The sequence below is a fragment of the Prunus mume genome, linkage group LG6 (genome assembly GCF_029339155.1).
Source record: "Prunus mume cultivar Tortuosa linkage group LG6, ASM2933915v1, whole genome shotgun sequence".
Lineage (NCBI taxonomy): Eukaryota > Viridiplantae > Streptophyta > Magnoliopsida > Rosales > Rosaceae > Prunus > Prunus mume.
The window spans coordinates 2,651,874-2,665,167 of NC_142703.1; the positions used below are offsets into that span (position 1 = coordinate 2,651,874).

The 13,294-nt window shown below is 36.6% G+C and overlaps 1 protein-coding gene across 7 annotated transcripts; it reads left to right on the forward strand.

Moving 5' to 3' along the window:
- The first annotated feature begins 1,207 nt into the window (after positions 1 to 1,207).
- Positions 1,208 to 12,390, forward strand: GI (gigantea protein (GI)). Of its 7 annotated transcripts, XM_089054582.1 has the most exons (17): positions 1,208 to 1,417; positions 1,596 to 1,630; positions 1,812 to 1,888; positions 2,013 to 2,206; positions 4,169 to 4,240; positions 4,318 to 4,372; positions 4,487 to 4,629; positions 4,838 to 5,112; positions 5,930 to 5,985; positions 6,575 to 6,815; positions 6,929 to 7,079; positions 8,084 to 8,293; positions 8,459 to 10,000; positions 10,218 to 10,286; positions 10,522 to 10,740; positions 11,529 to 11,621; positions 11,837 to 12,390. In XM_089054582.1, the coding sequence occupies exons 4-17, from the start codon at positions 2,120 to 2,122 to the stop codon at positions 12,134 to 12,136; spliced, it is 3,513 nt and encodes a 1,170-aa protein (XP_088910708.1). In that variant the 5' UTR covers positions 1,208 to 1,417; positions 1,596 to 1,630; positions 1,812 to 1,888; positions 2,013 to 2,119; the 3' UTR covers positions 12,137 to 12,390. The 7 variants fall into 7 exon arrangements, 6 of the variants coding, with proteins under 6 accessions (XP_088910708.1, XP_088910707.1, XP_088910710.1 ...); XM_008239259.3 differs by lacking the exon at positions 1,596 to 1,630 and having other exon boundaries at positions 1,233 to 1,417; XM_008239261.3 differs by having other exon boundaries at positions 1,293 to 1,417; positions 1,812 to 2,206.
- Positions 12,391 to 13,294: the final 904 nt, after the last annotated feature.

Below are 13,294 nucleotides of genomic sequence, written 5' to 3' on the forward strand. Positions count from 1 at the left end.
GCATTAGATGCCATAGAAGTTGTGAATATTTCATGAATAAAACTACACTCATTGTCAAAGACCTACCTACTACAAATCTCACTTTATAGTTCGAATATGATGAGAGAAATTGAACTATAAAACTCCAAAGTTTTCTTCGTTTGGAAAAATAATTTAAAAGACGAAAAAAGCCAATTAAAAATTGATGAAATAATTTCAAAAGTTATATATTTTTCATTTTACATTTGCAGTGTCTAATATTTTTTTTTTCTAGATAAGATAAGGTATAATTAATTTTTTTTTTCCTTTCATTTTTGTTAGTATATTGCATGCACCTTCATCATTCTTGTGGAATTCCTGTTGCCCATCAAATTCAAAGCCAAAATTAGGTAATAATCCAGATGGCTTGTGCAAAACACCGAAGCTGAAGATATGCCATTTTATCAAGCCCCACAACCAACTAAACGAATGGCCCACAAAAATATCTTGTAGCATTTACCAATTTTTTATCCTTCATTTTATCCTTCTCGTTCAGGTCGAAAGAAACTCTCATACAACGAAGATAACACTTTTGCTATTCCTTATCAACAACACAATAATATGTGGGATAACTTTTCTAGTTCATGAACTTATAGGTTGGGAATAGCACACTAGTACTATCCCTGTTACAAGTTTATTTTTTTTTTCCTTCGAGTCAAACAGAACAAATGTTCTCCACATTTATAAAAAATAGCAGTAATTTTTGGGTTTACTTTTGTTGAGCGTGTGGAAATATTACTATATTATTAATTTTGGCAAGTATAAATTATCATTTTTATAGGGTTAAATTCAGTTTACTACCCTACAAATATATTTCTCTCTACAATCTCTGTTTAAACAATTAAATATTCCAGACAACATTGAGAATGCATGAACAAATATGCTTTACGAGTACCACTGCAAGGTGGCAAACTGAAATTAACCATTTTAATTATATTTCTAGCTGCTGAGGACAATAAAGTAAAGTTGGCAGCCTCAGTGCTTGTCCTAGTTTCTGCTACGTGTTCTCTTTCCTCGTCATTGACAAGCTTTGACATATTTAAATTCCTTGAAAAGACATCCATGTACGTATGTATGCATGTCATGTGTGTATGATGGGCATACATGCATCATATGCATGAGGACATGACGTGACATTGGGCCTCTTGGGTGAGAGGAAAATATCATTGCCACGTATGCTCAAATCTATGAGAGCAAGCCTAAGGCCTTCTAAAGATCTCCTCTCTCTCTCTCTCTCTCTCTCTCTCTAGTTCTGTGTACCAAAACTACAGCCTCTTAATAATATTCCAACTAGAAAGATAAAAGGGAAAACAAAATAAAAACTGGTTTTACGGTGCCATTTTCTTATCATAGAAGGATCACAAACATCTCAAGGAAAAAGCTTTCAGAGAAGTACCAGGTATTTTTGTTTCAGTATTATTTTTTATTTTTATGGGAAAGTTTTTTTGGGTTCTTATTAATAACAAGTCTGGTTTTCTCATTTTTGTGATGTGATTTTACGTTCTTTTTATTTTTTATAAATATGATGTGATTTTGAAGCCACCCATTTGATTTGATTTTTATCATTCATGGACCAGCTTCAAGGAAGAAATCAGTTCAGTTCAATTTTTAGGTGCTAGTTTATAACTACCCACATGGGTCTTCTTTGTTTCTTTCAGCTTGTTTTTCCTAATTTTTATTTCATGTTCATGTGAATAATGGCTGTTAAAGTTCTCTAGTTTCTGTGTTTAATTCTCTGTTCTTTCATTTCTCCTGCATATTTCTGATTTCATATATTCTACCTGCTTTCACAGCAATCAGATTGCAGTACAAATTTAAAGTTGTGAAGCTTTCTTCAGAGGCAGAGACTTGGAGTTGTGACTAACAGAGGGTTGGGCTACAACTTTTTCATTATTTTCTGGGTCGCTCCAGCTTTATTGTTTAATTGTGGGAGATTGACGCAGTAATTTTATGCTGGGATGTTAAACTACAAAATTTTGATTCTTGATTGGTAGCGGGTACAAGGGAAAGCTTGTGGACTGTCTTGTGTGATATTTTAGTTGTGGTTGCAAAGTTTGTGGATTGGTGCTGGGTTGAAGGTTAGCTGGGAGATAAATTTTCCATGGCTGCTACATCTGAAAGATGGATTGATCGTCTGCAATTCTCCTCATTGTTTGGGCCGCCCCCACAAGATGCCCTGCGACGGAAGGTAAATCCGATTTTGATTCCTAATGTTGTGCTTAATTATATTATAACTTGACATGTATCTATATTCATCACCTACCAGCTTAAGCTTTTGAAATATAATGGTCATCTACTAGAGCACTGGTTCCTAGAGGTCTTGGATTTGAAACCTCTGATCCTTTGTTATCGGTTATTTGTTTATTCCCCGTAGGATATTAAGATTTGGGGTAATATAACACATACACATGTCCATATTGAATGCTACTCTGCATTTTCTTCATAATACTTATCCAGTCCAGTTTTATTTACCCAAGAAAATACTTATCCAGTTTGGTTTAGTTTGATTTAGTGAGATGGGTGACTTTGAGTAAACAGATTTTTCTATCTGGTATATTAAGGATCTATTTTTGTTTTCATATAAGATTTAAACAGACTAATTCCTTATACATGGGATTTGCAGCGACGAATCTTTTAAGTGAATTGGGGTTATACAACACAAAATTTAACTCACTCTTTAAACCAAATCATATGAAATGCCGTAGTAATTATCACGCTTCCACTATCAAGTGTGCCAGTAGTTGATAATTTGGATAAAGTCTCATGTATTTCAATTTGAGGCCAGAGTCAGGAAAAGTAGTTTGCCAGGGCTCGTATTTCCAGTTTGTTTACATAGGTGACCTAAATCGGAGAGCAATGAAAGGCCCTCCACTCTCTACTCTCTTGTGACCTATTTATCTATTCATTTTAATTCACCTAAAGGGATAATCTATCAGTGTCCTTGCCCAGAAATAGTACCATTAAGAGTAGAGTAAGTATCTTTTATAACCCTTTGTTGATGATGTGATATCAGGATGGTCTAAGCTTACCGGCCATGCAACCCCATCCTTTAAAAAAAAAATAAAATTATTCTCTAGTAATAGATTCAAATAATTGAGGATCCAGCCCAAACTTGCCATGGAACCTCCTTTTTCTGTTGATTTCTCTTCTTGACTCAACATTATCATGAGTGCTGCAATACATTTATGTCTTTTAGAATAATGAATGTGAACTTTTTTCATGTTTACAACACTTTGAAACCTTTCTGAAGTAGTCAAACTTTATCATGTCTATTAGCATCACTTCAATAACCTTCTTGGTTCTGCTCTCAACTTTATGGTCTTAAGAGTTCAGTTTTATTTGACCAAGAAAATAGCGACTGGTTTTAAGGATTCTCACTAATGTTAGAGGGGCTTAAACAAAAAATTAGTCCCAGAGCTTTAAGTAAACCTCCAAGAAATCTCACAAGGCTGATGACCAAAGTTCACCCTTTAATTAGCAACAATGTGCTCAGGTTGAAATTGCAGTGCTGCTGATTGTAGCACCGTGTAGTAGTATTTGACGCAATTGATTCTTTTCTCTGTCAATGAGTTCATTTTAATAAATTAGAAGAAACAGCTCCTCCTCCTGAGATTCCAGGAATAGTTTTCTAAACCTAACATTTCTTACTATCAGAACATTGTAATCTACAAGTTAATAGAAAGAGGGTAAAAGCAGTGAGATTAGGATAGCACAATTAGTAGAAACTGCGAATATAACAAAACTTCCGTACTGCCATTGTTTTTCAACATCCTTTAAGTGAAGATTTCTCTGGAGGCAAAGGTATTAATAGTGCATGATTCATACTTCTCACTTACAATGATAACATATTTAGTCTACAACTATTACACAGTAGGAAAGTAATGAAGTAAACCCTAGGTATAAGCTAATTACAATAGATGAGCTCTAACTTATACATGTCAACATTAAGTACTTTCTATTTAAAAGAACTTTGGTGTAGGGATAAAAGTTCATCTGGATTTTCAAGCTGTTCCTTTTCTGATAGTTGTTAGTGATTGAAAACGATCAGTTTCTTTCTATGTTCAGATATTTAATTTTGGTTGCTATTCTGCCCAATTTCCTACAAGAACTGAAAGACATGCTTCCGTTTTCTAATTTTCCCCTCCTGTAGGCTCAAGTTACTGCCTATGTGGACTACTTTGGTCAGTTTACATCAGAACAGTTTCCTGAGGACATTGCCGAGGTATGCTGTGTTTATATCATGAGCTTCGTCTTATCCTGCATACTTGATGTTTGTACTAACATATTGCCTGATGACAGCTGATCCGTAACCGTTATCCATCGGAGGTGAAGCGTCTCTTTGATGATGTCCTGGGTATTCATACTTTACCCTTGTTAGTTATGAAATGATTGATTAGACCTGATAGTTTCATATGACGTCTTCTCATTGCTGCATAATGACTGCTTTTTCTACTTGGACTTGTTCCAGCTATGTTTGTCCTTCATCACCCTGAGCATGGGCATGCTGTTATCCTTCCAATTATTTCATGTATCATTGATGGTACGCTGGCATATGAAAGGACCAGTCCACCATTTGCTTCTTTCATATCGTTGGTCTGCCCAAGCAGTGAGGTGATGCCATAGCAGATTAATCTGGCCATTTAAAATCTGTTTTATTTTTTGTTTTGTTTACACCTCACTTTCATTTCTCCAGAAGTACATGTCTTCTTTTCTTTAAAAACTATCCATGTTTTTTTATTTATAAAATTTAATGTTCTTTGTATGTATTTCAGAAGTATTTTTATACATTTACTTATTTGTATCTTTCGACTTCTCACAGAATGAGTATTCTGAGCAGTGGGCTCTGGCATGTGGGGAGATTTTACGAATCTTAACTCATTACAATCGCCCCATATACAAGGTGGAGCAACAGAATAGTGAAACAGAAAGAAGCAGTAGTGGTAGCCATGCTACAACAAGTGACTCCGTTGATGGTGAATCCAGCCATATACCTTTGGTACAACAAGAGAGGAAACCTATAAGGCCTTTGTCTCCTTGGATTACTGATATATTGCTTGCTGCACCTCTAGGTATCAGAAGTGATTACTTCCGCTGGTGAGTGCACGTTTTTATTGAGGTTGTGTCGTTATTTTTGTTGAAAGTCGTAAGCATTATGTTGTTGATTTCAAGTCGTGTATGTGTGCAAAGCGGCACACGCTCCAATCACAAATAAAAAGAGTAAACAACAGAGGTTTGTTCTTATTTCTTGCCTATTAAGAGGCAGCACTCAATTTAAAAAGTTTTTATTTATTTATAAATTTTATATTTTCAAATGACTGTATTGACCAATGAAGTTCAAACACGTCAACTGTTAAAAAGTCTTATTTCCCAATAATTCGGCAAGGAAAGGTTTAAATGGATCAGGTTTGGTGGTTGTTTTTCTTTGCGTCCAATCGGCCTGCTTTTTATTGAAAACACTAGTTCTTTTGCAATTCAACATTTGAAACAATTTTCATGGAGACGGGATGTTCTCATCCCTCCATGATAGTGAAATTTTTGTTATACAATAAATATCTCAAATGATGAATATATCCAAATTGATTTTTAAAATGAAAGGAAAAATGGGAGAAAAGAAAGCGAAGTCTGTTTTAAAGAATAGCATACGGGTATACCTAGAGACAATTAAGCTCTGAAAGAGGTTGGCATTTTCTTGTGGTCCACTTTTTACGTTTTTTATGTTCGATAAGTTTTACATTAGTTCAACAGCATTTTCATGTTACCGATTGTTCATAATTTCAAAAAGAACATTTAAATGCAATCAAATGGTAGTTTGAAACTTTGTCACAAAATTGATGTAGGAAATCATTTCATTTTGTTTTTGCTTTTCTTATTCATTCTCTGTAATATAAAAAATCTTTGTATGCTTTAACAGGTGTAGTGGGGTTATGGGAAAATATGCTGCTGGAGAACTCAAGCCACCATCAACTGGTTAGTTAAATATTCCTTCACCAGTATAGAATGTAATCTTACTGCTGTAATTTTTTAATTGATTTCAACTTGTGCCTTTCATAATATGAAATTTCGTCTGGAAACATTAACATGTGGTATGGAATCAGACTGCATGCAGTTTATGTATAACATTCATGCGACTTAGATATAATCTTGTGCTACATGACATGACTCAACAAACATATTCAATTGCTTTAAAATTATTACCTTCTAGCAAATTTGTAGGTTCAATTGTACACCTGATGTGAGAACCTTACCAGCTTGTGTATACTTTTGTAAATGTTAGTAATTTTTGCTGTTTTTGTTTCTTTGTCATTGTTGTTTTCTTTGATGTTTTCTACCCTTCCTCGCCCCGCCTCCATCACTATGACCACCAACTTATCTCATTGTTTGTTAGAGATGTTCTGACACGCTGAGGAAACATATATATATATATATATATTTATATATTTAAAGTTCAAATATAAAGGAAAATATTGTTAGAATTTCCTTACAAATTCTATTTAACATGAAAGATTCCCCTATGAATGACTTTCTTTTTCGTTTTCCATTTTCTCCTCACTCGTAGCTTCTTCTCGTGGATCTGGAAAACATCCCCAGCTCATGCCATCGACTCCAAGATGGGCAGTTGCTAACGGTGCTGGAGTTATATTAAGTGTTTGTGATGAGGAAGTTGCTCGCTATGAGACTGCTACTTTGACGGCAGTCGCTGTCCCTGCACTTCTACTTCCTCCTCCAACAACAGCTTTGGATGAGCACCTAGTGGCGGGGTTACCTGCTCTTGAGCCATATGCACGCTTATTTCATAGGTAAATCTTGAATGTCCATCTCTCGAGCCACCAAAAAAGGGAAGAATCTGAATCATTCTGTGTACCAGCCTGAGTTTTGCTAATATTTGTTAATACGTTATTTCATGCAATAGGTATTATGCTATTGCTACTCCAAGTGCCACCCAAAGACTTCTTCTTGGCCTTCTAGAAGCACCACCATCATGGGCTCCTGATGCACTTGATGCAGCTGTACAGCTTGTGGAACTCCTTCGTGCTGCTGAAGATTATGCATCTGGCATAAGGGTAAGCTGGACGTATTTAATTATCTTCTGATGCTATCCTGGTGATATATATCAAACTTGACCGATGTCTTCATCTTTTTGGCATCTCATGTATGGCCTGCTTAAAATAGATTGGTAAACGTGAAACTGTCATTGATCTATAGGAATATCTTTCAAAATGCTTTTCTCCTCTCAGTTATATCTAACCTCCACTAGCATTAGATAGAATAATTGGTACTATTTTCTTTTTCTTATCGAAAAAGATTTTTCAGTGGTCTCTTCTTAGAGTAATTCCATCAAGCTATCTCCATTCTGATTTACATATAACATAGTCTTATATTTCTTACAACAATATTCTGAACATTGATGATCATAGCCCATTTACATTTTAAACCATACTTCATCATGGTTTGGTTGCAACTTCTAAAATCGACTGATTTGTAAATTTTTTAAGCTCTGATAAAGAAACAGCCATTTTGAAGCTTCTTGACATCATAATATACCCAGAAGTGCTCAACTTTCTGCAAAGTAATGATGTGAAAGGCATCCTACTTGTTAACTGGTACATGCTGCAGAAGCGGATATATCATATGCCTAGTTCCCTCAGTTTGGTGATAATAGGTTCATGACATGGAAAATTGCACCTTTGTTGATAGCTTAAGCTTTTTGGATGTATCATTTTCCCACATCTTGTATTTTCAAATACTTAAAAAGACAGGTTGGTATAGTTATGTAAATAGTGCAGTTGAATGCCATAGAGTAATCAACTTTTAATCTTTTAATTCATGTCATGGTGCATGGACAATCAATGGAATTATATCCAAGCTCTAGAACAACAGTAAACTAATAACTGTAAGTTTCCATCATTGGGTAAGGTGACATAGAGGGACAGCTTATTTGTTACTCTGATGATCTTCTCCCCTCTCTCTTCCTCTTTTGGTGGAAATATATATTAATTTGCAGTAGCTCTTGAAACTGATGAATACAGAAATTTTGTTAATTACATTTTCTCTGTCATTCATGTAGCTTCCTAGGAACTGGTTGCATTTGCATTTCTTGCGTGCAATTGGAACTGCAATGTCCATGAGAGCGGGTATAGCAGCTGATGCTGCGGCAGCTTTACTTTTCCGAATACTCTCACAGCCTGCATTGCTTTTCCCTCCACTAAGACAAGTTGATGGAGTTGAAGTTCAGCATGAGCCTTTGGGTGGTTACATTTCAAGCTACAAGAAGCAGGTACCTTTTAATAATTTTTTATTTTCAGGGTTTTATGCTTTCCAATGCCTAAACGCACTTTGATCTAGTTTGTTTTGGCCGCTCTTGTTTTGATCTGAAGTTTTGTTTTGCTCTGAAAAGAATTAAGTATTAAATGAACCTAAACACTACCTCACTATTAACCAGATTGAAGTTCCTGAGGCCGAAGCAACAATTGAAGCTACTGCCCAAGGGATTGCTTCTATGCTCTGTGCCCATGGGCCTGAGGTTGAATGGCGAATTTGTACCATATGGGAAGCTGCTTATGGCCTCATTCCTTTAAGTTCTTCTGCAGTTGACCTTCCTGAGATCATTGTCGCCACTCCATTACAACCTCCAATATTATCATGGAATCTGTATATACCCCTCCTTAAGGTCTTGGAATATCTTCCTCGTGGAAGTCCGTCTGAGGCATGCCTTATGAAGATATTTGTTGCCACTGTTGAAGCGATTCTTCAGAGAACATTTCCGCCTGAGTCCTCAAGAGAGCAAAACAGGAAAACAAGGTATCTTTTTGGCATAGGTTCGACCTCCAAAAACCTGGCTGTGGCAGAGCTTCGTACAATGGTTCATTCACTATTCTTGGAATCATGTGCCTCGGTAGAGCTTGCTTCACGCCTACTGTTTGTTGTGCTAACTGTATGCGTCAGTCATGAAGCTCAGTCCAATGGTAGCAAGAAAGCAAGAGTTGAAGAAAGCTACCCAGCCGATGAGAGCGTTGAAGAATCACAAAAGATGTCGGATAAGCAGAGAAACAGAACTAAAAAGACAAAAAAACAGGGGCCTGTAGCAGCATTTGATTCTTATGTTCTGGCTGCTGTTTGTGCTCTTGCATGTGAGCTTCAGTTGTTCCCTTTGATTTCAAAGGGGACTAATCATGCTCGCTCGAAAGATGCAAAAAATGTGGCAAAGCCTGCCAAAGAAAATGTATGTACTAATGAGTTTCGGAGTAGTGTTGACTCAGCAGTTTGTCACACACGCAGAATACTAACCATTTTGGAGGCACTTTTCTTGCTGAAGCCATCTTCCATTGGCACTACGTGGAGTTACAGTTCAAATGAGATAATTGCAGCAGCCATGGTTGCAGCTCATGTTTCTGAATTATTTAGATGGTCAAAAGCTTGCATGCATGCACTCTCTGTCTTGATGCGATGTAAGTGGGACAGTGAAATTTGCTCCAGAGCCTCATCATTATACAACCTCATTGATTTCCACAGTAAGGCTGTTGCATCTATCGTTAACAAGGCTGAACCATTGGAAGCACACTTGAGGCAAGTTCCAATTTGGAGGGATTCCTTTGTTCGTTTTGAAGGCAGAAAACTAAGTCAAGGTGGAAACAGTAGATGCTTAAATGTAGGGCAGCCATCTGCCTTGCAGTGTGAGGATTCAGCACATTCAGAAACTAAACACAAATCTGAGAGTGCATCACATTCATTTGAGGGGTCCGGAAATACCTTTGGTAAAGGTGTTGCAAGTTTCCCATTAGATGCTTCAGATTTGGCCAACTTTCTTACTATGGACAGGCATATAGGATTTAATTGCAGTGCACAGGTTCTTCTAAGATCAGTACTCACAGAAAAACAAGAGCTATGTTTCTCAGTTGTGTCACTGTTGTGGCACAAGTTAATTGCAGCTCCTGAAACCCAGCCTTCTGCAGAAAGCACTTCTGCTCAACAAGGATGGCGGCAGGTAATCTTATATTTGTTGTGTCTCTTTGCATGACCGTCATCATCATCATCATCTCCAATATTATTAGTAGGTTTTGTGTTTCTATATGCTGTTCTGAATCAGTAATTCATCAGATACATTTGTGCTATATTTCATTTGACTTATTGTTTGCCAATTTTCCATTGAAAATGTATAATGTTTGACATGTAATTTTTAACCATATTATTTGCTATGTTAGGTCGTTGATGCATTATGCAATGTTGTGTCAGCAACACCAGCAAAAGCAGCCACTGCAGTGGTTCTTCAGGTCTAAATTTTGTCTCACTTTTTACATTGCCACATTATAACTTTTGCTTTGGCTACTGATTTTGTTCCTGTTTCATCGTAACAAGTAGAAAAACATGGTTTTGTTAATTCTTTTCATCACTTGATTTTGGAAGGCTTGTTTCCTGGCTGTTGTCCACATCAATGGCTTTCTGATTTATTGTTATTTAAATTACTTCATTTTTTTAGTCAGTTTCATGACTTTGTACTCTTGTCAGGCGGAGAGGGAATTGCAGCCTTGGATTGCCAAAGATGATGATCAAGGTCAGAAGATGTGGAGAATCAACCAGAGGATTGTAAAATTGATTGTGGAGTTGATGAGAATTCATGATAGCCCAGAGTCATTGGTAATTTTGTCAAGTGCCTCAGATCTACTTTTGCGTGCCACTGATGGGATGCTTGTTGATGGAGAAGCTTGCACCTTACCCCAACTAGAGGTATGATGTGACTGCATTAATGTTTGTGGCGTATGACTTTTGTTCACAAAGTCAAGACTTGAATATTAGCTTTAAATTTTATGTTTTTTTTCTTTTCTTTTTGGCCACTTAAGGAACACCATCCATATCCGAACTGAAGGTTGATTTGACCACCAGGCAGTTCACATTGAGATCTTCCATACTTTCATTTCAAATAACCTTCCTAGACATAAGATTGCTGAAGGCTCAAGACTATAATGAGGGAAAAAAGCTTGATAATCTGAACGTGGCGAAGCTAAATCCCAAGAAATTGGGGTTTGCAAGTGAATTGCTTCCGCTATTTAATCCCATCTAATCTCTTTTTCTTCTTTGATGACCATGTCTTTTGCTCAATTCTATCTGCTTCAATTTTGGGCAGTCCTCAACTCTTTAGGCTTCATGAACTAGAATGGAATCACTTTTTCATACCATGCAAATGTGACACGACTGCATCATCTTGCAACTCTTTCACAGTTTATTGTCAAATGACACGACTGGATCATCTTGCAACTCTTTAACAGTTTAGCGTCACTTGGTGCTAATTTGCTTCCACATTTGTTTTTTTTCCAGTATCTTCACTCCTTATCCTGTCTTCCATAATATAGTTACTCATACATTTTAGATCCTCATTTGCACTATATTTGTCTAATGCTTTTTGCGTACTTTCTTTTTTGTCATACACTTTTTCTGTGTAGCATAGAGTGAGTACTTATCAGTTATCAATTTAACCTTCAATGTATTAAAGCATCAACCTCTATATGAATGGGCAGCTACTGGAAGCAACAGCTAGAGCAATTCAGCCTGTGCTCGAGTGGGGAGAATCTGGGCTGGCAGTCGCAGATGGCCTTTCGAACCTGTTAAAGGTAAAATAGCCAGCTGATTCATACAATCACTTGGTATGATCCTAGGAAATTTGAGAACAAATAGACACAGTGTTGCACCCAAAAAAAATGAAAAAAAAAAGAAAAAAAGAAAAGAAAAAAAAGAAAAGAAGGAAAGAACGAAAGAAGTGCTTATTTCATTATGATGTTTATGCAAAACCATTAGTTATTTGATCTATTTGCTCCAATCCATGCAGTGTCGTCTGCCAGCTACCATCCGATGCCTTTCTCATCCGAGTGCACATGTTCGTGCTCTGAGCACATCAGTTCTTCGTGATATTTTGCAAACCAGTTCAATTAGACCTAACCCTAATCCGGTGGAAATAAATGGTATTCATGGTCCTTCCTACAAGTATTTTAACTTAGATGTGATTGACTGGCAAGCTGATGTGGAAAAGTGCTTGACATGGGAAGCTCATAGCCGACTTGCGACTGGAATGCCTATAAAATTTCTTGATACTGCCGCCGAAGAATTGGGTTGTAGTATTTCCATATAAAATTGATTAGCTTCAGGTGTATAATTTTTTTTTCTTTTTCATGTGAGACTTGTCTTACACAATAGATACTTGCATCTTTATTGCCTTGAAAGATGAGTTTGCAGGTTAGTAGATATTCATTTGTTCTTCTGGGTCCAAGGTGTTAGTCATACTGTCAAGATTTTCTTTTCTGACCGCCCCTCATGGAAGGATATTTGTGTAAATGAGAATTGTGGTTTAATTGTCACCCTAGTCATCCTAATTTGGATCTTAAACCAGTCTTCTAATGCATTGATTTTGTTTCCTCTAATTCACTAATAAATTATGCACTTGAGACTTGAGTACGTATTCAAAAATCCAATGGCGTGGACAGCAAACCAGTTGAAATGTGTTATGTTCATTTTATCAGTCTCTTCTTTGTACACCATCTGTTTTCTTAAAATTTTCCCTGACATTTAAGACGTTAGATCTCATATTTCATAGTTTTTATTCCACCTTACCTAATACCCTCGGATGGAAGGCAGCCCTTCATTGAAAAATACCATAATATATTTTCACAAATAAGCTCGAAGTACATCATTCATGAGACTTTGAAATGTAGATGGTGCATTAATGAGGGTAAAGGGCATCACCAAGAATTCAAAATGGCCATTACGAGTCCCCTTTTGCGTATATCATCAAGATGCATACGAATGCCTCAACATAAAGACCTAAGATCTAATTTCAAAGAAAAAATGATGCACCATGCAATTCATCTACCGACTTTCACCTTGCTAGCATTGAGAGCACTATTGTCGATGCATATTCGCATGTACTGTCCTTTTTCTTCACAAGGAAGACTGGTGATGATAATGGACTGGAGGGAGAAGGGGAAGGGAGCCATGGTGCTGGTTCTAACTTCAAAGGAAAGAAAGGTTTAGTTGATTCTCACAGTAATTCTCTTTTTTAAACATAAGTGATGTAATGGACCTTCTTATTGCTTGGAATAAGGCTTGAGGTGGAATGCGATTCTATCAATACCCACCCCCTCTTCAGTCTCCTGTTTTACTGTAAACTGAGTATAAGTTTTTTGTATGTTTTAAGATGAACTTTGTGTACACACTATTATACTTGTTATTTTCAAACTTGGTTTGGATGTCTCCCTATTAGGGGAAGATAAACGTAATTGATGCTCACTCC

What these genes read in the sequence shown, in the direction of transcription:
- GI (XM_089054582.1), top strand. Translation starts at nt 2,120, where the DNA reads ATGGCTGCTACATCTGAAAGATGGATTGATCGTCTGCAATTCTCCTCA. An exon ending in TATGCACGCTTATTTCATAG is followed by an intron (nt 6,816 to 6,928) that starts GTAAATCTTGAA and finishes TTCATGCAATAG; the next exon opens with GTATTATGCTATTGCTACTC. An exon ending in GCACCTTACCCCAACTAGAG is followed by an intron (nt 10,741 to 11,528) that starts GTATGATGTGAC and finishes ATGAATGGGCAG; the next exon opens with CTACTGGAAGCAACAGCTAG.